Source organism: Lissotriton vulgaris, chromosome 6 (assembly GCF_964263255.1).
Source record: "Lissotriton vulgaris chromosome 6, aLisVul1.2, whole genome shotgun sequence".
Lineage (NCBI taxonomy): Eukaryota > Metazoa > Chordata > Amphibia > Caudata > Salamandridae > Lissotriton > Lissotriton vulgaris.
The window spans coordinates 358,854,283-358,879,356 of record NC_141694.1 but is presented as its reverse complement, the minus strand read 5'-3'; the positions used below and the strand labels follow the sequence as shown (position 1 = coordinate 358,879,356).

At 42.3% G+C, this 25,074-nt stretch overlaps 1 protein-coding gene across 1 annotated transcript in view; it reads left to right on the top strand.

Moving 5' to 3' along the window:
• Positions 1–25,074, top strand: part of DCDC2C (doublecortin domain containing 2C) — a 903,210-nt gene that overhangs the window by 450,462 nt on the left and 427,674 nt on the right. The window contains 1 exon segment of the mRNA XM_086925637.1: positions 24,138–24,269. Within this exon segment, the coding sequence (XP_086781763.1) occupies positions 24,138–24,269 (132 nt within the window).

Below are 25,074 nucleotides of genomic sequence, written 5' to 3'. Positions count from 1 at the left end.
ATTCCACACATTTATTTTCCAATACCTGCTGATTCTCTTCCAATCTGGTTTTGTTTGTCTCTCACAGACAAACATACACTATCTGTCTTCACATCTCTAAGCACAAGATCCCTCCCACACTCACTGCTCTCCCGCTTGTAGAAAATTCTGTCCCACTCTCGTTACCCCAATTGTATCCTATCAGTCTCTCTCATGACTCTTTCTATTTCTAATCTGCCCTCTCCGCACCTCTCTTCTGCTTTCCATAGCCGTCTGGATCTTTTCCCTATCTCTATCTGCGCTTACTCCTTCTGCCTCTCTATCTTCTCCTACTTTAAACTCTCTTCTCTCACCTCGGCGGAAGGCCCCAAGGCCTTAGAGCTTGCATTGGAAGACAGTGAACTCTGCTGGGTCCTGAGCACGTGCAAATTCCAGCAGGGTAGAGGGCAGATAAACAACAATACTGGCCTCCGATGGGAAGTTCAGTTGACCTCCTCCCACCTCATCTCGCCCCCAAGGTGGCAGCTTCGGTCGTCTTCACCACCTCATCTCTGCCCATCATGGACTCAATGTCCCAGCAGGTGGCCAGGGGTGGATTTGAAGGGCCAAGTGAGTTATGTAAAAGACCATGGCCACATGCAGGCAAAGGCCCCCCCGCCAATGACCCACAATTAACAACACGATCCAGCATTGATGCCTGACAGGGGGTGGGGGGGGGGGGGGTGAGGACAATAAGGGCTTCCATTTGGGTAGAAACAGAGCAAAGGCCCTCTTCCCCCTGGGACAGGCATCCAATAGGCTGTTCAGACCCCATCGGGAAGCTTGCAATATAGAAAGACGGTCATGGCAAACGGCCAACATGCTGCCAAAAAAAGGGCACGCACCAGTCTAGTGCCCAACTCCTCAATCTAACCCTGAGGACCTGTACTCTGTTTGATAGAGGAGAAGTGCCGGTATTCAGCTTGGAAAAAATAAAAAGTGCCGGTACTCAGTACCGGTGAGTACCAGCCTATTTAAGCACTGACTATGTGTCATCTATTGATTCTTACACTCAAAATCCGGTTGGAAGCGCTGTTGTGTAGCATGTGGCTAAATCCAGTTTTAGTGTCTTTAACATTTCTTCAACACTCTCATTTACCGTTCAGAATTGCTGACGCCTGTACCTGTGACTTTTGCTGTATTGACCTCGCAACAGATCTTAATTGATTGATTTCTGTTACAGATTCTGCATTATTAAACCTTCAGGTTGCATTCCTGATTTTTAAAATAGAACCCTAGTGAATATCCATATCCTTCAGGTAGATTTGAAGTATGTTATAAGCTACACTTCTATGAGCCCTATGCAGTTTATGGTGTTTTCACTATAGGTCTATCCAACCTACATTACAGATGGGTGCATGGGGTATTCTGAAACTCACAGCTAGTATGTATAAGATCTTCACGAACACGGTTGTGTCTGTCCTTTCTCAACTGTTTCTTAATCCTCTGCCGGTGCACACTCTTCCGGCATCAGATTTGCCCTTTTCTTATCTTGAATAAATATATTGTGTTTCCTTCTGGAACTGACCTTTTGTATGCCTAAACCTTTGTACATATCGTCTGTATAATTATATCAATATACATGTTGAAGTTACGTTTTTCTGCAATTCTAGGTGTTTTTGTGTCCCCCACACTACCTATCCATTTCCGCCCTGATGAAGGCGTGACCCCGTTCTGGGCTGTACACTGAAACGCGCGTAGGCGTTTGAACTCTTTCGTGTTTCTGGAATTTGCCCCCACTTACAATTGGGATGATGCACAAGGAATTTTCCATCTCAACATAAGTTGGCAGTTTCACCACCCTAATTGATGTTTTATTTGTATTTGAGTTTGTTTTTGAGTTTATATAGCACATAAATCACCGATAGGTCTCAGAGCACCTGCAGAAATTAAAGAGAAATATGGTAGCGAGGTTGTCCTAAGTCTGAAAAAGCCATGTTTCAAGTTCTTGTGGAATATTTTATGGTTTGTGTCCGCTCTGATAGATAGTGGTAAGGTGTTCCATGTTGCAGGGCCTATTTTGGAAAAACATCTGTCCCCTTTTTTGACCGTTCGTACTATTGGGACTGTTAACAGGAGTTTATCTGAGGATCGAAGGGTTCTGGCTGGATAGTACTTCTTGAGTTTTCTTTCCAGGTACTTTGGTCCCTGGCCATTGATAGATTTATGAACCAGGCAGCAAATTTTTAATTTGATGCGTTTCCTTATAGGGAGCCAGTGCAGCTTCTTTAGGCAAGGGGCCGATGGAGTGCGGGGCGGGAGGTCTAAGACCAGTCTGGCTGCTGTATTTGAGATAGTCTGAAGTTTGGTCAGAGAGCTTTCCTTGATGTCCGCTAGTAATGCGTTTCCATAGTCCAGTCGGCCTATAATTAAGCCCTGCACTAGGGGATTGCGAGATGCTTGGGGTATTGATTTAAAGACCTTTCTAAGGCTACGCATTATTCCTACACTGGCGTGCACTACTTTGTTTACATGGGCGGACATAGATAATTTGTCGTCAATGGTGACTCCCAAATTCCTTACTGAGTTTTTCGGAGCAGGACAGAGGCCTAGTGCCGGTGGCCACCATTCGTCTGTCCAGTATTTATTCGCATTACCGAATAGTATTATTTCTGTCTTCCCTGCGTTTAGCATTAAGTAGTAGTTTGACGTCCAATTTTTGATAGAAACAATGAACTGTTGGAATCTGAGCTTCGTATCCAAGATGTTAGGGCCTAAGGAGATTAAAAGCTGAGTGTCATCTGCGTAAGACACTGTGTCGAAACCATAAGCTCTAATCACCTTAGCCAGTGGGGATAGATATATGTTAAAAAGGGTGGGGCTCAGTATTGAACACTGAGGGATACCCTTATCGTTGTCTACGCTGGCTGAGGTGAAAGGTCCAGTTTTGACCGTATATTTCCTGCCCGTTAGGTAACTTTGGATCCACCGTAGGGCGGAGACCTCGACACCGATCTCAACCAAACGCTCTAAAAGAATGCTGTGTGAGATGGTGTTGAAAACTTGCTGACAGATCGAGTAGGACCAAGATGGCAGATTGTCTGGTGTCCATGGTCAGGCGAATGTTGTCTACTACCTCAAGTAAGGCTGTCTCGGTACTATGGAAAGCTCTGAAGCCTGATTGAGATACAACCAGCTGCTTGTTTTCTTCCAAGTGTTTAATTAACTGTTTGTTTATTTGTGATTCCATGATTTTCCCAAAGAGGGGTAAATGGGATATTGGGCGGTAGTTTAAGGGTTGCTTAGGGTCGGCATTATTATTTTTTTATTATTGGTCGGATTATAGCCTCTTTCCATATTGTTGGAAAAATGGATTGGGCTAGTGAGAGGTTCAACGTTGCTGTTATTTCGGTGATAATGGCCGGGGCAATTTTGGTCAGGATCTGGGCGGACGCTGGATCTGCTGAGATCCCGATTTGGTTTTACTCATAGTGGCAATTACTTCTACTTCTGAGAGTGTGTGAAATTCTTGTAGAACATTGTGCGACGGTGGTTGTTCTTTGCGTGATACGTTCATTTTCCCTTCGCCGATGGCGGGTGTAGTCTGGGTGGGGAATAATTTGTGTATATCATTTATTTTGACCTTAAAATAGATAGAGAGGGCATTGGCCCACTCTTGAGACTCCGTGCTTGGGGGGTGGCATGAGGAAGGCTTGGTGAATTCTTTTACTATTGAGTGAAGTTATTTATGTGAGTTCCCGGCTTGGTTAATTCTGGTTCCAAAATAAGCTTTCTTTGCTGATGCTATTTGGTCCATATAGTCTTTATGTAATGTTTTGTATGTTTGTTTATCCTATAGGTTTTTAGTTTTTCGCCATTGTCGCTCGGCTGTTCTTGTGGCCTTTTTAACAGTTTTTAGATTTGGCGTAAACCTGGAGGATCGTTTATTGGGACTTTTGGTTGCCTGTTTTGGCAATGGAGTCTACGGCTGTAGTGATTGCCAAATCAAGATCAATGGCCGCCTGATTTGGGTCAGTGAGTTGGGTCATTTGGGGAGAGGTAAAGTGATTTGAAAATGAGTCCAGGGTAATTTTATTCCAAGGACGGTTAATTTTCACTTCCTTTTGGTGGGATGATTGGATAGGGTTTACAGCAATATTAAACTTCATTAATAAGTGATATGACCATATGATCGGATAGAGCTCGACAATCTGAATAGCCTTGGTGTTTGTAAATATAAGGTCTAGGGTATGACCAGCGTTATGTGTTGGGCTGGTCTCCAATAGAGTCAAGCCTAATAGGTTGATACAGTGATCAACTCGGTGGTGTGTGGATCATGCCGCAATTCAGCATGATGATTAAAGTCCCCCATTAGGAGGAAATTATTGCAGGCTAGGACATGAGGGGCTAAAATGTCCAACAGTTGTGCAGCAAAATTAATTTTATTTCCAGGGGGTCTATAGACTAGAGCTCCTTTCCAAGACTCTCTGTTATTTAGGTCTAGAGAGAAGATTAGGAGTTCGCCCCAGCTTGCTATGTGTGAATCGATCATGTGGATTTTCATAGAGGTTTTATAGACAACTGCTGTACCCCCACCCTTCTTGCTCGTCCTATCTAATCTGGAGATGTTATAGTCGGTAGGGAGGGCAACTGCTATGTCAGGGGTGGATGTTTCTTGGAGCCAAGTTTCCGTAATGAAGAAGAGATCGGGTTTTTTTTGATCTAATAGTGCCCAAATTGCAAGGGCACGTTTTGGGAGAGAACTGGCATTGCCGTACAGGCAATTAAGCTGTTTGGGATGGGATAGCAAGGGCTGGTTCCGGTTCTGACCTGGTTTATTATGTGAAGTGGTGTTAAATGAGATGAGCTCCAATCGGGTATATCTAAGAGTTGTCATGATGGACAATCTGGTAATAAACTGACAGGAGTACCTGGTGCAGGTAGGCAAGTCTGTGCAGGTTGCGTTCAATTAAAATAATTCAATTTGATATTTCGGCGCAAGATTAAAAATCGGGGGTCAGAGTCAGGAGCTACCTTTCAAATCTATCTCCTTGCGATGTTGTAAGAGTATTTCTGGCTGCGCGCGTCCGCTCGGCGCACTCTCTTCTATCCCAGAGTGGGCGGGACCGCTGGCAGCAATGAGTATGGAGCGCTAACCGGTGTCAGAGACCGGAAGTGAGTCTGACTGGTGATTAGTGATTGAACCCCTTCGTACAATCGGCAGACGCCGTGACGGACCAGGGGTACACCAGGTGCAGGTAGGCAAGTCTGCGAGTTGCATTCAATTAAAATAATTAAATTTGATATTTCGGCACAAGATTAAAAATCGGGGGTCAGAGTCAGGAGCTACCTTTCAGTTCTATCTCCTTGCGATGTTGTAAGAGTATTTCTGGCTGCCCCTGTCTTTAGGAAACTGTGTGTTTTGTTGAATGAAGGTATGCCAGTATGAGTAAATGCTAGTTTGAATGAAGTGATGAGTGGGTCATTATATAGTATCACTGAGGTTTGTTTTGTATTTATTCATGCATTACCTAAGCTTGATAATTATGTTTTGATATTATGACAATAAAAAGAAAAACTATTTTCGCTAATCAAGTTTGTGGTTATATGGCTTGAAAATATGTTTGGGTCAGCCCCAGGTAGTGATATATAATATTGGGACCCTTCTCCTGGACAATGTTGTCCTTAAATATAGGCAGGTGCCTTTTGTTAGTGTTGTTTCTACTAATTGTCCCCTGCTCCACCTGCATATTAACTGTCTACAGGGGTCCCCCTTTGATTGGCCCTTGGAGGATGTAGTCACCATCACATCTTGGATGCAGAAGGCGTTGCTATGGGGGACTCACATGACAAACATCTCAGCAGGCTGCTCCTTCGTAGTGGATGCTCCAAGCTTCATCCTTACAACAGACGCTTCCATTGAGGGATGGGGGCGCATATTTGGGGCCTCACATTCAATGGAAAATGGAATACGCAGCAACAAACTTGGCACATACCTCTTGGAACTTCTGGCTATATTCTTAGCCCTTAATCCTTTCGCACCCTCCTTCAGGGAGCTTCAGTGTTGATCCGGAGGGACAACACGACAGGTGTGCATTATGTACACACACAAACAAGGAGGCCAAGGTTCATTTTGCTGTCCCTACAAGCTCTGCAGATTTTGAATTTGTGATTCAACATCAAAAAACTTTAAGAGCAGTTCATGTTCCAGGAGTTTCCAACATTTTAGCGGACTCCCTGAGCAGGTCAATCTCGTCCAACCACAAGTGGGAACTTCATGAAGCAACTCTGGACCACATCTTTCAGCTGTGTGGTCCCCCCAATCTAGATTTATTTGTGACCATACTGAACCGCAAATGCCCATTCTACGCAAGTTGGCTTCCCCAACAAGGGTCGTACGGGAATGCCTTTTTGATAAACTGGTCAAAAATGTATGCTTACGCTTTTCACTGATTCGTCTAGTCCCAAGGGTGCTTCTAAAAATGCAGAGAGAACCATGTCGCATTCTTCGCATAGCCCCCTAGCCCCCAGATTTCCTTGCCAGATTTGGTTTTCAGAACTGCTCCTCCTTTCGGAGGTCGATCCAATAGTGCTTCTTACCATGAACCAAGGTCAGATCTGCCATCGGAAACCAACATCTCTGAGATTGGCAGCCTGGCACCTGAACACTATGAGTTTGCCAACTTAGTGATCCCTTTGGACTGCAGAGAGGCCCTTGCTAACGTCAGGGCACCCTCCACTATCAAGGCCTAAAAACTTAAGTTGAAACGGTTTTGTCTTTGGTGTGAAGCTTCAAATGTTTACCCGGTTCATTCTACACCAGAGCAACTTTTTCAACTTGGGCTCTCTCACTCTACTCTTAAGGTTTTTCTGGACGCAATTTCCAGTTTTCGACAGGATGGTTCAAACTCTCTTTATTCTTCTAGAACAATACAGCAGTTTTTCAATGGCTTATTTCGAATGTTCCCGCCAATTCAACATCCACCTCCATCTTGGCATTTGGATGTTGTGTTGGCTCAACTCATGAAGTTCCCGTTTGCGCCCATTCATAAGGCTGATCTCAAATTCATCTCTTTGAAGACTTCATTGCTTCTAGCACTTACTTCTGCAAGATGAGTCAGCGACATACAGGCTTTTACTATTAAACCGCTTTTTTATTTCAATTCACCAAGGACTCAGTGGTGCTCTGCATTAACCTGGCATTTATCCCTAAAGTGCCTTCTGATTTCCACCTAAATGAGACGGGCACCTTAAAGACTTTTTTCCCTAATATACAGTCACCGGCTGAAAAGACTTTACACTCTTTAGTTGTTAAAAGGTGTTTAAAATGTTATCTGCAAAAAACAGCTAGTATTCGAAAAACTGATTGGCTGTTTGTAGCTTACGGCAGAATACGTAAAGGACATCTAGTAACCAAACAGACTATTGCACGTTAGATATCTAGTACAATTTCCTTTTGTCACCAAAAAGCTGGAAAGACACTTCAAACAACGGTCAAGGCACACTCTACTAGAGCAGTCGCCTCGTCTGCTGCACTCCTTGCTGGGGTGCCTCTTCATCAAATTTGTAGAGCTGCAACATGGTCCAGCAGACACACCTTTACCAAGCACTACTGTCTGGAAGCTGCAGAGGATCTGGACACAGCCGTGGGGCAAGCAGTGCTGCGTAATCTTTTTAAATAAGGTGAGCCTCTGTTTCTTCCCTCCTCCTATAAAGAATGTATATTGATATGTATAGATATTTGTGTGTGTACCTGGTTATATATATATATATATTCACTGAAAAAACCATAGGTTTCACACCAGTTATAGTTAGCTGGAAATTTTACTGACATAAAACCATTGAAATTCCCACGTTATAGTTAGTTGGACTCACTATAACTTGCGCGCCTGCAATGCACTGCTGATGACGTCACATATTAAATCACTCATGACATGGTCAGTGAAATCACTCATGACATCACTGATGACACCATCCAGTGAATGTGTGTCTTTCTGAAAAACATATATATGTTTTATATATGTATTTGTAAAGTACGATGGAAGAATAAATGGTTAAATAAGTGTGTAAATGGATGTTTGTTTTTAAAAGAATTGATTGGTTAACTGCCTTATTAAGTGTATCTTAGTGAATATATATAATTGCAAGTAACTTTTAAATATTGAAATGTATGTATCAGTGTTTCATTTTGTGTATAAGTGGCTGTATGGGTTGGTGACTGACTCACTGTTTGTATGTATTTTGAAGACAGCGTATGTACAGGACTGTATGGATGGACGAGTGTGTATATGTGTATGTTAGTGAGTAAACGACTGTCTCACTATTGTCTTTTTCAGTAACGACATATGTTTTAATCTAGTATATGTGAGTATTGATTTATAAAAGTGAGTATATGTGAGAGTGAGAGATTATAAGAGTTCCTGTTTAAATAAGTATGTGTTTCTATAAGTGATTGTTTAAGAGAGTAAGTATGTGTAAGTATTCTTAGAAGTAAAGTGGTAGTGCGTGTATTGCTGTATATGCAAATAAATGGATGTTCAATAGTTTTTTTGCATGTGTGAATATGTGTGTGAGTAACTTTTGGATGACTGTCAAAGTGTAACAGGATGTATAGGTGTATCACTACATATAATGAGTGAGTATATGTATGAGTGACTATATAGAACTGTTGGTGAATGAGTGGATGTGTATATAGATGGTGGAATTACTGAATTGTTTGTTGTAACTGGTATGGGTATCTCCATTTTTTTGGAAATGTTAAATACTATTTTTGAATATGTGTTTCAAGGCTTACATTACACTGAAAGGAGGTCTCTCACTATGTCACAAGGATGGTGTCATCAGTGATGTCATGAGTGATGTCACTGACCATGTCATGAGTGATGTAATATGTGACGTCATCAGCAGTGCATTGCAGGCGCGCAAGTTATAGTGAGTCCAACTAACTATAACGTGGGAATTTCAATGGTTTTATGTCAGTAAAATTTCCAGCTAACTATAACTGGTGTGAAACCTATGGTTTTTTCAGTGAATTTAATAGGTTTTTTAAATGCTAATTCCTAACTATAACTGGTGTGAAACCTATGGTTTTTTCAGTGAATTTCATAGGTTTTTTAAATGTTAATTCCTTCTATATTGAGTTTCTAACCTATGTTTTTTTTTACAATTTGCTGTTTTGTGTAAGTATTATTATTTTTATTTTTTTTTTTATCATTTTTTCCTGGGGCGCTCCGGTAAGCTCTCCGGAAAGCGCACCCAGAGCGCTACTTTCGTTCGTGAAAAAAATATGAATGAAAAGTTAATAATAAAGCAAAACATTTCGTACCATACAAATAAAAGCAGTTTTTTTTAAATAAGGAAAAGAAAATAATTTTGCATTTCCGTGAAACTATCAAAACGTCACTTCGGCGCGCAGCGTAAGCGCCCCCGGAAGCGCCTACGTTTGCGCCACGAATGTGACCCGGAAGCGCCTACATTCGCGCCGCGTGTGCGCACCCGGAAGCGCCTACGTTCGCGCCGCTTATGCGCCCCGGAAGCGCCTACGTTCGCGCCGCATGTGCGCACCCGGAAGCGCTCCGGTGCGCGCAGCGTCAGCGCGTCAAGTCATGTGACCTTAAAATAACACTTTTCATTGGTTGCCAACAGTTTTTTTTTTACAAAGAATGAAATCCCCACCCATTTCCTTCACTTCTTCCTTCACTTTTGTGACTGAAAGACCTGTTTTTTGCTCCTGGATCTTTCTTGGTTTACCATGGCTGCCAGAGAATCCAGCAGTGATGAAGAACCTGAATTCATCAATGAAGAGCCTCCTCAACGAAAGGTGAAGGAACATTTTATTTGGAAATTTTTTAAAATACCACCTAACCAAAAAAAGGTGAATGCTCCAAAAGTGGAGTGCAGGATCTGCAAAGAAGTCCTGTCACGGGGTAACCCCTTAAAAAAATACTCATTTGGAAACTTCACGATGATCCGGCATGTGGAGAGGAAGCACCCCCAGAATTTTGCCCGGGAAAGTGTCAGGGCTCTGGCACAAGAGGTTCCCAGTGATGGGGCCTCTACATCCACCGGAGGAGGAACTTCTTCTGGGAGGGGGCAATCGCAGGAGCTGGTGCCAAACATTCAACCTGCTTTTAACCATGGTGTCCTGAGATGCAGATACTGCAATCAACTCCTCACCTATGGGGAGCAAAGTGTTCAGCTCATGGTTCGAGCATTGGAGAACCATCACTGCCCTTCCCACCCCTAATTTTTTTTTTTTTTTATCCTGTTGAGCAGTTTCTATTCCCTGTTTTTGTTCCTGTTTAGAAAAAAGAAGAAAACAAAAAGTTCTTTTCAGAACTACCTCCAATTCTCATCAAAGAGCTATATTCTTAAAAAAAATGAAAAAGAGTAAGTGAAATAGAGTGCATTGATAATGGAAAGGAAAATGAGTAAGAAAGAACAGAAAGGTATGAGAGGAGAAAGGAAGTGAAGTAGGAGGACTGAAAGAAGGTGGGTGTTAGGAAAGAAAGTAAGGAGAAGAAGAGTGAATATGGGGAATGTTGATATTCAAAGAAAATGTTGAAAAGGAACAGGGGTGTGGAAGGGTAAGAAAAGATGCATTGCTGGAGTTGAAGGCAAAAGGCCTCATTTATGAAGCCATGCGTCACTTTAACGCCACCAAAGCATCACTTTTTGTGACGCATCAGTCCAATAAAAAATGCCCTTATTTATTCATATTTACAAAGTTGTTCATCTAGGTAAATGCGTCACTTTGTAAACCCCTGCGCCACATTATTCCTACGTCAGGTGTAATGTATGCAAAAGGGACATATTGACGCAAGAAAGGGTCGTAGAGGTGACACAGTGAAATCTATGAGATATCACTGCGTCACTTTTATGACGCTGTTGCTTCCAAATCTTACGCCTGTTTCACAGCAGGCGTGCAGGCCCTTTCACATGGGGCATGGCCCCATGTGAAAGGATACATTGCTGGAGTTGCTTCATTTTTGTGACACACTCCAGCAATGCTTCACTTTTGCGCTTACAGATACGTCTGAAATACTAACGTATCTAAAAGAACTTCCAACATAATACGTCGTAAATTTAATATGACGCATAAGTAGAAGACTGAAGGACTAATTTATGAGGCCATGCGTCTCTTTAACGCCACCGATGCGTTACTTTTTGTGACGCACCAGTGCTGTAAAAAATGCACCTTATTCAGTCATATTTACAAAGTGACACATTTAGGTAGTTGCATCACTTTGTAAGCCCCTGCGCCACATTATTCCTACGTCAGGTGTAATGTATGCAAAAGGGACGTATTGACGCAAGAAAGGATCGTAGAGGTGACACAGTGAATGAACTGGAGGCCTCATTTCTGAAAAGTGACGCATTGCTGCGTGAAAACAGCAATGCGTCACTTTTCTGTGCGCACTCCTTACGACATTCCAGTTGTGTCATATTTAATGTATGACGAATCATGTCGCAAGGAGTTACAGATACGTCAGTATTTCTGACGTATCTGGAAACACAAAAGTGACGCATTGCTGGAGTGCGTCACAAGAGTGACGCAACTCAAGTAATGCGTCCTTTCACATGGGGAAAGCCCCATGTGAAAGGTCTTGCGTCAGTCTTACGCCTGCTGTGAAGCAGGCGCAAGATTTTGACGCAACAGCATCCTAAAAGTGACGCAGTGAAATCTCATAGATTTCACTGCGTCACTATTACGAAGCTTTTTGCGGGGGAACGCCCCCTCTGCATACATTATACCTGACGCAGGTATAATGTGGCGCAGGGTTTTAAAAAGTGACCCATCTACCTAGATGCGTCACTTTTTAAATATAGCGCAACGAGGCGCATTTTTTTACACCGCTGGTGCGTCACAAAAAGTGACGCACAGGCGGCGCGAAACTGTCGCAAGGTCTTCATAAATAAGGCCCTGGATTTTCCCTGTGCTTCGCTCCCCGGTGCGCTTTCCGGTGCGCTTCCCGGTGCGCATAACGGGCGCCCCCCCGCGCAAATCGAAAAAAAATATATTTTTTAAATGCCTCGCGGGACCCTATTTTAGCCCCCACATCAAACCTAGGGGGTCAGGAGGGGGTCTACCCTGCCCCCTTATAGTCATTTCTCCTTTTTTTAATGTCACCTCTTGTGTCTCGATCCTACCGAGACACAAGTTGGCGGCCGCTCCGGACTGTTTCGAATGTTTACAGACACCCGTGAGCCAATCAGCTTTCCGCGCGCAAGTCGCGTGTCGCGCCTGGTGCGCTCCCTGGTGCGCACACCGGAGCGCGCCTATAGATATATATATATTTTTTAACCTAAATTACTCAAAATCCACTGGAGCACATATCTTGAGACATAGCAATGGCACATCGGGCTATCAGTCCCTACAATTTAGCCAAGTTTGGTGTAAATCCATTCACCCGTGCGGGCTAAAAGTGAAATTGACCGCCCTATGGAAATTAACATGGGGAAAACGCGTTTTGGGACCCCCCTTTTATCTCAGTCCCCCTTGACGAATCCCCCCCAAACTTTCAGGGAAGGACCGGAATGCCGCGAGGCCATTTTGAGGGAATTTTCAGTCAGATTTGTCAACCGTCGCCAAAGTTATTCCAAATAGAATTTTGAGATTTAACATTGAAAAAAATCCTAACTATAACTACCTACTGGCGACCGCCAGTAGGTAATATGTATATATATATATATATTACCTACTGGTGGTCGCCGGTAGGTAGTTATATTTAGGACCTATTATCCATAGGAAAACCGCAACATTCTATTTTGAATAACTGAAGAGATTTCCCTTAATCATGGCTTGGCGTTGAAAGTGGGAAGAGAGCAGCCACATCATTTTCAGATGTTTTGAAGGTATTAGTCCCGCCCCACTGGGCGTGCCCTGCGCAAAGCCTTCTGGTTCATGTAGTTTGCGCATTTTACAATCGATAGTGGGTGCCACTCTCAAGTCCCCTCACAAAGTATTCTCCGTCAGGTACCACTTTCAACGGCAAACTATGATTAAGGGAAATCTCTCCTGAAACGCGTAGGCGAATGGTGTGTACAGTTTTAACTCAGATTGAAGGAGAATTCATGTCCGTTTTAGCTGCCCTGCATCAAAAGGAGAAAAGTACCGCAGCGTGGGTGTCTTCATTTGCGGAGCAAATATCGTTTGGAATATATATACACATACATAGATTAAAGTTGAGGCGCACCCTGACATTGACAAAGGGTTGTAGCCGAAACACGTCTGTTGGGTGTTTTTTGTTTGCTGAATAAAAATATAAGAATATAATCCCCCTGCTGTGCACCTCAACTTTAATCCGTGAGAGGGATTGCCGAAAAGGAATTTGTTTCGCATTTTACCAACGCTGAGGTTCATGCACCCGTGCCGCGAGAGAAGCATCTGGTGAACATAATGGAAGATTATATACACATACATATATATAAATGCATATATATATATGTGCATATGTGTGCGTGTAGAGAGAGGTAGAGAGGCTCGAACCTGCTCCCGCGAAATCCCGGTGTGTCCTGCAGCCAGCAACCTCGACACACCAGAGGTCCTGCCTCCCTTCAACTACAAAAACTTTGTCTTATGTGAACATCACATTTGTTCTTCTGCAACCTCAGGCCTTGGCCGTAAACCGCAAATCAGCACCACTCCATACCCGCCGTCCACGGCCCGAGCTCGAGTTGGCAAACACCACGAGGAGGTCACCCCGGTGACCCGAGATCCGGCAACCCCTGACCTGCCTCAAGCATCCAAACGACACCTGCAGTTTAAATCCAGAAGACCCCCCTAACCACGACCAGGAGCTGGTAGGAAGATCTGACCCCAAAAGGCACTCCTGCATCCGACAGACTTGTGTGCCCAAACCAATGGTGCCTAACCAACCCCTAACTTCCCAACTTACCTCTCGAAGTGGTGGTCGCACCCAGAAGCCCCTCCTCTCTCTGCCAACAGTGCTTTTGCAAACTGGAGGTTCTCCAGTGAAACCAACAGGGCGTCCGACGTCGAAACAGCACCCTGCACCCGGCCGCCCTAGTGCCGCGGACGGTGCATCTTTGGTGCTACTTTGTTTCCCCATTTACCCTGAGCTAAAGTCCAGGAGCTTTGCTCCCACAACCATGTGGCCTGCTGGTCAGCAGCCGCCAACAGGAGGCTCACTATTTGCCTACATTGGGCCTCAGCACTTTGCACCCGGCCGTCCTAGTGCTGCTGAGGGTGTAACGAGAGTGCATCCTTGACCCTGGGGGAACTCTTGTTCTAGCCCCAGAACCTCAACGCCAAAGACCGATTACTTACCTGGTAACCGTTAACTTAATTTCTCTCCATAGGAATCCATTGACTGTTTTCTCTGAAAAATGTTTCAAGTGTAGAGTTGATTTGTATGGAAACCTGAAAAGTAACAATTGTGCAAAACTGATTTTACTTACCTTTTCTCTAGGAAATGTCCCAGTGTGATATCTAGGCAGTAGAAAAAGTAATCTAGAAAGTAATCTTAAAAGTGAGGTAAAAGTAAAGTTAGCCTGTAATTTTAATTGCAAAGTCGATACAAAGTATATGTACAGCATTTCACAGTTTTTGCATTACCAGTAATTCAAACTGTAAACATTTCAGAGTACATTTACAACGGCTTTTCAAACTGTATATTTAATCCAAAGGATTTATCAACTTACCTGTGCCAGGCTTGCTTGGTTATAGAAAACAAAATAACTAAAATAATATTTTTATACAAAAACAATTGGTCTGAAGTTCAGTCTTTGAATGTGTGAATTCATTTTCTGACTGAGTGAAACCTTCCTAAAAATTCAGAGACTTTTACCGCTGTATAGGCGCTGCCTTCTTTTGCCCTGGGACACCGCTTGGGATATTGCCTCGGACCCAGCCCGCCCGCCTCCCGCCGTGTGACCCCTTCAGCCATCTCGGGAGTCCGGCTGTCGAGTGGAGTGTGGGCGTGGCACAGGCATAGGACCACAACACCCAGCAGGCTTAGCTAGACATACCGCGACATTTCCGCGCCAGGAGGCGCATAAATCAAGCATCACCCCGGTCGAGGGGGTGAAACCTTCCTAAAAATTCAGAGACTTTTACCGCTGTATAGGCGCTGCCTTCTTTTGCCCTGGGACACCGCTTGGGATATTGCCTCGGACCCAGCCCGCCCGCCTCCCGCCGTGTGACCCCTTCAGCCATCTCGGGAGTCCGGCTGTCGAGTGGAGTGTGGGCGTGGCACAGGCATAGGACCACAACACCCAGCAGGCTTAGCGGGACATACCGTGACATTTCCGCGCCAGGAGGCGCATAAATCAAGCATCACCCCGGTCGAGGGGGTGAAACCTTCCTAAAAATTCAGAGACTTTTACCACTGTATAGGCGCTGCCTTCTTTTGCCCTGGGACACCGCTTGGGATATTGCCTCGGACCCAGCCTGCCCGCCTCCCGCCGTGTGACCCCTTCAGCCATCTCGGGAGTCCGGCTGTCGAGTGGAGTGTGGGCGTGGCACAGGCATAGGACCACAACACCCAGCAGGCTTAGCGGGACATACCGCGACATTTCCGTGCCAGGAGGCGCATAAATCAAGCATCACCCCGGTCGAGGGGGTGAAACCTTCCTAAAATTCAGAGACTTTTACCGCTGTATAGGCACTGCCTTCTTTTGCCCTGGGACACCGCTTGGGATATTGCCTCGGACCCAGCCCGCCCGCCTCCCGCCGTGTGACCCCTTCAGCCATCTCGGGAGTCCGGCTGTCGAGTGGAGTGTGGGCGTGGCACAGGCATAGGACCACAACACCCAGCAGGCTTAGCGGGACATACCGCGACATTTCCGCGCCAGGAGGCGCATAAATCAAGCATCACCCCCGTCTCGCGGGACGCCGGGCGAAGCCCGGGCAAAGGGCGGGCCCTCTGAGGCCCTCAGAGGACGAGGAGGTCGGGTTGGGTATACCCCTCTAACATCTTCGCTCTGCTGCTCTACAGGTAAAACTTTATATTCAACTTGCATGTGAATAAAACGGACTTTGTTACCCGGTATATTACACTCTTGAAGGATAACAACTTTCCTGACACTGGGTCGCACCGTATCACACTTATCAGGAGACACCTGGTCCTCTTTCCCAGTGCATGTTCTTGCAGGACTGTCACGATCAGACTACAATGTCTACCAGGGGAAGCAGAAGCAAGACTGCTGCAGCAGCAAGCACTACATCTATCATTGGCCCTATTGATAGTTTCATTACGAGAACACATGATGCTATTGATCTAAGCATCTCACTTCTTGAAAGAAGAGTCTCACAAGATTTAGAAGCCGCCAAGCGTAGAGCCTCATACGAACTATTAACAACCAAACGCTCTTCCCTTGGCCAAATCTTGTTGGCAAAAACTCCAGCCAAACATAATGACCCACAAACGGTTTGTCTGCAAGAAATACGGCCCGAACTCCACACTATTCCTAATGAAATTAATTTATCAGCAACAGATCCACTGATTGACTGTGATTCCGATACCAGCAACGATCTAGAAAAGACACCGGATCTAAATATAAATCATACCCCGGAAAATACAGAAGAGAATAGTGCTATATTAGTAAGACCCAGCCAAGAGGGCGCAATCCGTAAACAGACGCAACAACCAATAACAATCATTCCTCCTGTCGAAAAATTGCGTAAAAAAACCAAAGCTCCATCCAGAAAAATCACAACTAAACATCCCACCGTTAGTGGATTAACAACACATGCAGGGGTATCAACTGAATATACTCAGGGGAAGGATCAGGACCGTATAAACAATCTTGACGTACCTATAAATCACATACAAGATGACCAACTCATAGAAAGAGTTGGTAACCTCTTGGCGATATTTATGTCACCAATCGAATCTAGATTGACACGAATTGAAAAGAAACTTGAGGAAATCATCGCCGTTAACAAAAAGTCTCCTAGAGATATTGTACCTACCAACACAGCAGCAATAACAAATGCTAGTTAATCTACTACTAACAAACAGAAAGAAAAAGCTACATCATCTGTAGACAGAGCGACAAAATCACAACCAAATCCTGTTCTTCCTCTAAGCAGAGATAAACCTATAAACAACTCTAACACAGGAAGCGGCCCAACTTCGAGTATAACAACTACTACCGCTCAGCCCGTGATTGAAACCCCAGGAAAGACGACAGCATCATCTCATGATAAAAAAAAGACACACAATCATTCGATTTCTACCTCAATAAACTTTCAAAAACCTCGGCCAACACATGATCCACCATACAATTCAAGGCAGATCCCTCCAAGAATCAATCTTCCTCCTGAATGTGGTGCCTACGTACTGATCTTGGTTAACGTTCCTAGACTTAGACATGATCAAGAAGAAACTTTTTCGTCCTTGAAAAATAAGATCTTCCATTGGCTGATAGCAAACTGTAACTTCTCGATAGAATGCACAGGAGAAATAAATAATGTACAGAGAGTAGGATGGATAGGCCCCTTGAAGAAAAAGTTTGAAGGTGACTGTGTATCTATAAGCTTCAAGAATCCGCAATGGGCCGAGAAGACCTTGGCTAGAGCCCCCCCCACCCTCGGTTTGGGAATGTAATATCACTCTACTTCCGTTGGGGTACTTTTATAGACACTTGATTACTAATATGCCATCAATGGGATCTAACTTAGCTACTCCTTTTCCTGATCACCACAAAATGTTTGAAAACAATTCCCCGTTTTTACATCAATATCCTAAATTTACATATCCAAATGTTCATACACAAAGCCACCAACCGCAAGTACGTTCTCACTTCACACCTCATCCCTATATGTCAACAATGCCTCATAAAGAGTATGGTGACCCTCGTTGGCAACAAGTTGCTGCCGCACCTGGTAATCTTTATAGCATCCCTACTCAAAATAGATTTGCTGCACTATCTACCCTTGATTTCAATGATTGACAAAAAAATATCCATCTTGAGAGGGTAGTGACTTACATATTAAATCCAGTAGGTCAGGTGTCAGATAGTGCCCCAGACAGACAGGAAACAGATATACGAAATTCTACTGTAGAAAATATTTTAATTTCCCACAATCAAATAGGACCAAATAATGAGATTAATTTACTACAATAAAAAATTAGCACTGAACCCTCGGAAAATTCACCAATTACGATAATTCCTCCTAGACAAAATAGTAGTACTTCCTTTGTACATATAACTTTCTGGAATGTAGCAGGTTTGCTGGCCAAAATAACTAATCCTAACTTTATAAATCAAGTGAACGCAAGCAGTCTTATTTGTCTCCAGGAAACTTGGGCCATTGACCCATTGCATATAATGGGGTACAAAACCTTTCTTTCCTCGGCAAAAAAATCTCCATCTGGAAGAAATAGTGGTGGCCTAATTATATATATAGCAAACACTTTATGCTATGAAGAGATCGTCCCTGTCAAACTAAACGAAAACTACCAAATAGTTATTCTAATGAGAACTAAACAGGCGTTATATATTATAGTAAATTTCTATAACAACAAGAAATCAGATGATCTGATTAATCTTCTTCAAGAGATCTCTCTAATCTTACAAGATTTAAAAGAGAAATATATTCAATAAATCATGTACCATACTCTGGGGTGGCGATTTTAATATCCATTTATGTGAGAATAACAACACAGATAAATGTGGAATCGAGGAAGATGAGGGCAATATGATAACTCACTTCACGCACTCATATGAGGGCGAAAAAATGAATGAGGTTGTAACTGAACTAGAATTGGGCTTTGCAAACGAACTAAAATCTCCCCAAGTACCCTTTACACCATCTTTTAATGGTAGGGGACTAATTAGTCTGATAGACTACGTCATGATCTCAGCACATAAAGGCCCAAACGTAGAATTATTCGAAGTAGTCAAAAACCCTCTAGGTGATCATTTCCCGATTATAATCACCTTAAAAGATCAAAATAAACAAAAAGATCTTGACATATTAACTTTATTAGATCAACAAAACCTAGAGTTGGGTTCTCTTAACGGCTACACCCTAAAATGGGGAAATATTGACAAAAAAGCGATCACTTCAGGAATAGTTATAGCATGCAAAAACGAGATATTAACTTGTCTAGAGCAAAAGGCAAAAAGTACCAATATAATAGATAGTTTCAACACTATTATAGAAAAAATAAAAAAGGCACTCACCAGATCTTGCAAACAAAAAAACCAAGCGAATAAAGGCTGGTTTAATCCAGCTTGCACCAAAGCACATACAAAACTGAAAAAAGCGCTCGGCAGGAATCAAAGAGATAGGGAGGAAATTACTACCCTAAGAAGAGAATACGCCTTAGCAATAAAAAATAGAAAACAAGAGATAAAAATCGATTTATGGGACCGTTTAAAGAAGAGCTCAGAACTTAAAGATAGTGCTGAGTTCTGGCAAATAGTAAGGTCACCCTATCTCACAGGTAAAGAGGATTTACCCTCTATCGATGTCGCAATTACTAATACTGAATGGGTAAACCATTATTCTAATGTTTTTGGCTTAGGATCATTATTTAACATGGAAACAATGGATTCATTGAACCAAGTTATTTATCCGTTAAACTTGCAATTTACACATGAAGAGGTAAAGAAAGCATTAAAATCCTCAAAAACAGGCAAGGCCCCGGGGCCAGACGGGGTTCCCGTTGATATCTTCAAACATGAGGAAGAACTTTGGTCCCCGCTCTTGACAAATGTTTTAAATGCAACCCTAGAAGAAGGTCTGATAAAATCATGGAAGACCTCCGTACTGGTCCCGATCTTTAAAAAGGGAGATCGAAATTCACCAACCTGTTACAGGCCTATCTCACTCCTGGACTCTCTTGGGAAGGTCGCTGTTCGGATCATTCTCGAGAGGCTCCAGGAGTGGGCAGCTACAAATAACATTTTATCAGATATACAGTACGGTTTCCGAGAGGGCCTAGGTACTGTAGATCAAGCGTTAAATCTGTCTTTATTAGCGGGAAAGTACTTAGAGGCCTAGGGGAGTGTCTTTCATATGGTGTATGTAGATCTATCCGCAGCCTTTGATTGTGTTATACACTCAAGGCTGTGGAAGATCATTCTCACAATGGGAGTTGACCCCCCTATTGTAGACTTTCTTAGAGAACTTTATACCGGAACAACAGGCAGAGTACGGTTTGGGACAAAGGGTCAATTGACAGAGAGTTTTGGTGTGGAAAAGGGGGTCAGACAGGGTTGTGTGCTGGCCCCCTTTTTATTTACTCTTTATACAAATGGCCTCGAGACCGCAATGCTCGAGGGAAGTAAAGATCTCCCCTCGGTTGGTCGTCGGCATATACCCGCTTTGTTATATGCCGACGACGCGGTTATCCTGGCTAGAACCTCAGTGGAATTGCAGCGAGAGCTGGATAGATATTGTGAATTTATGTCAAGTCTGAATTTGTTTTTAAATGTTAAGAAAACTTTTACTATGCATGCAGGGAAAAAGATGTTGAAACCTAAAAAACTATTTGTGAAAGGGGAAGCATTGGAAAGAACATCTACTTACCAATATTTGGGAATCGTGATTGATGACAAATTCAAGTGGAAGGCAGCAATCAATGCCAGGAAATTATCCTTTTTAAAAGCAACAACGGCCTTGAGATCATTTGCTCAAAAATTGGGACAAAAACCACCTTTAGAAATGTTAAAAATCTACAGGGCAAAATGTGTCAGTACCGCTGCTTATGGAGCAGGGATATGGGGGTATGCAAATGTGACTGATTTACAAAAAATAGAAAATTCCTTTTTAAGAACCCTATTAGGGCTACCCAAAAACTCCTCTACATATGCCTGTCACGAAGAGCTGGGCATAGACCATCTAGAGGATATTATAAAAGCCCAACCTATAATGCTATGGCGCAGAATCTGGGTTACCGAACAATGTCATCTAACCAGACTCATTATTCAAGATATACAGACGCTTGATCATCATGGGAGGATGAAATGGACAGCATATGTAAAAGCCTTTTTAGAAGACATGGGATACAAACATTTTTTTACAGACCCATCATCTCTAAACAGCATCTCTAAATCGGAACTGAGAAAAGCATGTCTTTCACATCTGCGCCAAATACGCCTGTTAAAAGAAATCCATAAACCTTCTGTGCAACAAAGTCAGTTGGTACAAACGGTCCGATCTGTTGAACCTTATCTGATGTACAAAATAACAGAATTTGAAAAATCACTTCTGACACGCTTTAGGTTCAATGTGTTCCACCAAATGGTCTGCTTTCCAACACAGAATGATTGGACATCAAAATCTTTATTGTGCCCCTGCGATTCCCAATCACAGCAGTCAACAATACATACAACTTTATTCTGCAAGTTTTTTGAGGTACCCCGCAGACAATGGCTATTGCCTATATTAAAATACTGGGGCCTACGCCAATGTCGCCCAGCTTACGTGGCATTACAATATCTTGAAAATGAACTAATAGCAAAAGCAATTGTATGTTTTTTGAAATTTTGCATCCGCCATCGTACTAACCTCTGAAAACAAAACGAATGAATAGAATATAAAGAACATCAGTAACAGTTTAGTCATTTTTAAATACTGAGATTTTATAAATTGTAGTTTTAAATTTCTGTTTTTAACAGTTTTTTATTAACTGAATCAATGTATAAAAATGTATTTCTATGAACTTTTATGGTTTTTTCTAAAAACCGAATAAAGATATTTTTGATTTGATTTGACTGAGTGTGTACAACAAATGCTTAACACTGTCCTCTGATACTGCCTTACTGCTCTACCACACTACCACAAATAGAGAGTAAGGTTCTATCTAATTTTACCTCTGCCTACCTTTGAGGTTCCACTGGACTCTGTGCACACTATGCCCCATTTTGGTATAGCATACACAGAGCCAGCTTCCTACACTTGCCCTGTTGGATTTATTTGGATTTGATTTCACTTTGACTTCGTTTGTGTGTAATGAAATATAAAGAATCTGTCATTATTCTCTTTTTATTTTGCTGGCCGAGTTAAATACTGGAATTCAGACTGAATGTTCTTTTTACATTTTGGGATTATTTGAATAGAGTTTTTTACATTTTGCACTGCAGTTTCTATTACAAAAATCTATGCTATTGTACATTATCTTTGACACATAAATATCAATGAAATTGTCAAGTTACGATTAGCAGCACCATCTACACCCTTGTGTAGTACAAATCCATGCGTCTTACCATTAGGTTGTGACTGCAGATTGATTATGTTTCTGTTGCTGACGATAACCATAACTGTATTTTATTTTTAATGTTTTACCCAACTTGTCCTTTTTGATTTATATTCATTTAACTTTCTATGTTGGTTAATCCTAATACAAAGTTGTTTAATGATTTCAAACTGACATTAGCTTAGTTTGTAAATTGCAAGTCATTGCTATCACTTTAAATATTGTTGCAACTGATGAAACAGATGTGCGTCTAATTTGGCCGTATCTGAATGTAATTACCTTTTGTCTTGCGAACCACTAACTTCTGGCTTGTAAGGCATCTTGAGCCAACCTCTATTCATTTCTTGACTCCTTTCATGTCTTTAGCAAAGGATCAAGATTTGAGGTTTGTACATTTACCTTCATTTTCTAGCATATGTATTTGGAGATGAGGGCATTTTCCACCCTGATTTGGTGTACATTCTTCTGCCTTCTGGTGAAGTTGTGACCAGTGCCTTCCTGGCACAGGTTCTCCAAAAGGCTCCTGTTGTTTTTTGGGTGTTTTATGCGATTTTAACCATAAATATAAAATAGCTATTGCTCCATTGCAAAATATACTCCTACCCAGCGTGATGCCAGCCCAGTAAAGGAGCTCTTTAGTATGAAAATGAACTCTTAATAGTAGGTTTGCTGCCTACTTTACAAGATTCCAACGGTAGGATATGAGTGTTTCTCAGTTATGTGAGGGTGCTGATCAGTCTGTTAGAATTTTGCAAAATATGGCATGGACGATGCTCAGTAGGTTAGGGATGTGAGGTACCTTAGCGATTTGACTTGGCACACATGCTCCTAAATTTTCCAAAGATGCTATTCAGAATGGAACCCAAATATTGTTAGCATAATATTGTCTTACATAAATACCTTGTCCTAAATACCATTTACAAAGTATCATCCCTTTGGCGTTATTAATTGAAAATCTATACCCAATGGGAGAATATATTTTTGTAGAAGATAGGACCATATTAATGTCTAAAACTATTTCTGTATGCAATATTTAAGTTGCAATTCTCAGTGTCAAGTTTATTCTTCAGCGTACCACTGAAGGGGTACCTTCCTACACAAAATACATCCTAGGAGTGTTTTTCCTCTTTCTATGTGTGCTGCAGAATGCAGCATATATAGAAGAAAGAACTAGGAGAAATAGTGATATTTCTCCTCGTTGCAGCTACTCTGTGGAGGATTAAGGTTAAGGCTTAAGGTGTTGGTGCATCCCCAGGTTTACAAGGGCTTGTAAATCTGAGGATGTGTCAAAATCCACGGGTGTTGCGTGGAACATCCACACAACACCCATAGCGTGCCTCCACAGTGCAGAGTAGGGTATCACAGTGGTTTGTGCTGCCTTGTCTTACTCCATATTTATGAGGTCATTCAAAGCTATGCAGAGTGGCTTGGTGTGCCTTCATAAATATGTCTTAAAGCCCTGCAGAGTGGTTTCGTATGGATGCATAAATATGATTTAGTGCTTTGCTGCACCTCTGTGTCACACAAAGTGACACAACAGCAGTTTAAGGGCCTCTTAAATATGAGCTTTGGTCGGGAGATAGCTGAAGACTGGAGTCTCCGAGCTGCACAGGGTCACCAAGGAAAGCAAATGGTCACCACTGTAGCCAGTGAAACAGCAGTTCCAATGTAAGGTAAAGCATTCTTTTTTGTTGTTGTTATTGAAGTGATGTGTTTTGTTGAGTGTTTTTTCAAACATCATGTGTTATTTTACCTTAGGAACATTGTGTTTTTTTATTTAAGATTTCAGGCTGTATTTGGAGTTTGGCGTATATCAAAACATAATGGCTGTCCTTTCTGCTGTATTACTAGTGCGATAGGCTATAGTGCAGTTGTAATATTTTGGGCTAAACTGTAAATAAGTCCCTCAATCATTTAATAGATTCAAATCAATGATGTTGGAACATTAAATATGTTGTTTGTTGTTTTAATAAAACATACATACATGTATTCCTCTTCCAACAGTGTTTTTAAGAATGGTGATATTCTTGTTCCACCGTTAAGGATGCTTATATCAAAGCATACCCTTAAAGACTGGGACCGTGTTCTTGCAGCAATAGCAGTAAAAGTTCATCCTTCCATTGGATCTGTCCAGAGGTAAGTGTTCGAAAAGAGTATTATATCACAACCTGATCGTTAAATATGCCTTCAGCACAGGGAGTCCAAAGTACTTTTAAGAAGTTATCTGATCTGTGAGACCGTTATATAATGTGTGCCACAGTTTGTTGTGAGTCTCTATTAAACAATGGGGTAGCCCAGTTACGTGCAGGACTTAGGGATTGATACGTTAACAAGCCGATGTTCTGCCACAAAAACAAACTACAATGAACTCTTCTTCTGTCCCCTCTTAAGGTAGGACTTCAATAAATGATAAACACAGGGCTATGTCTAAACACTGTTTTTTTGCGGAATAAACCAATTGCACCACTTGAAAATGTGATTAAAGTATATAAGAAAAAATCATATTTTTGATAAAGAACAGGACATATACACACAAAGATCTAATTTATCCAGCTCTACTTTTTGCATAGGTGAGACACAAGGGAAGTGAAACAAGTGTTTTACACATACATCACAACACAGTTGAAACGTAACTAATATTACATATAGCAAAAATAAATTTAGGCACAGCATGGAATTACTGATGAAACCACTCTCAACAAGACATAGAATTTATCCTTTAGTGTGTAATGGTCAGGTGGGCTGCAATGCTTGATTTATAACTACACGTTGACATTTCAACCCCTTTAGATTGTGTGCGAATAAGGAAACTTCATCATGGGGTGTTCATCAGACTAAAAACAATATCTGTGTACTGCCTGCATAGGAGGAAAAATGAGTGTACTTTAAAATTCTGTGTTTAGGCAGAAGATTAATGTGGAACTTCAGGTGAAGACTCTTT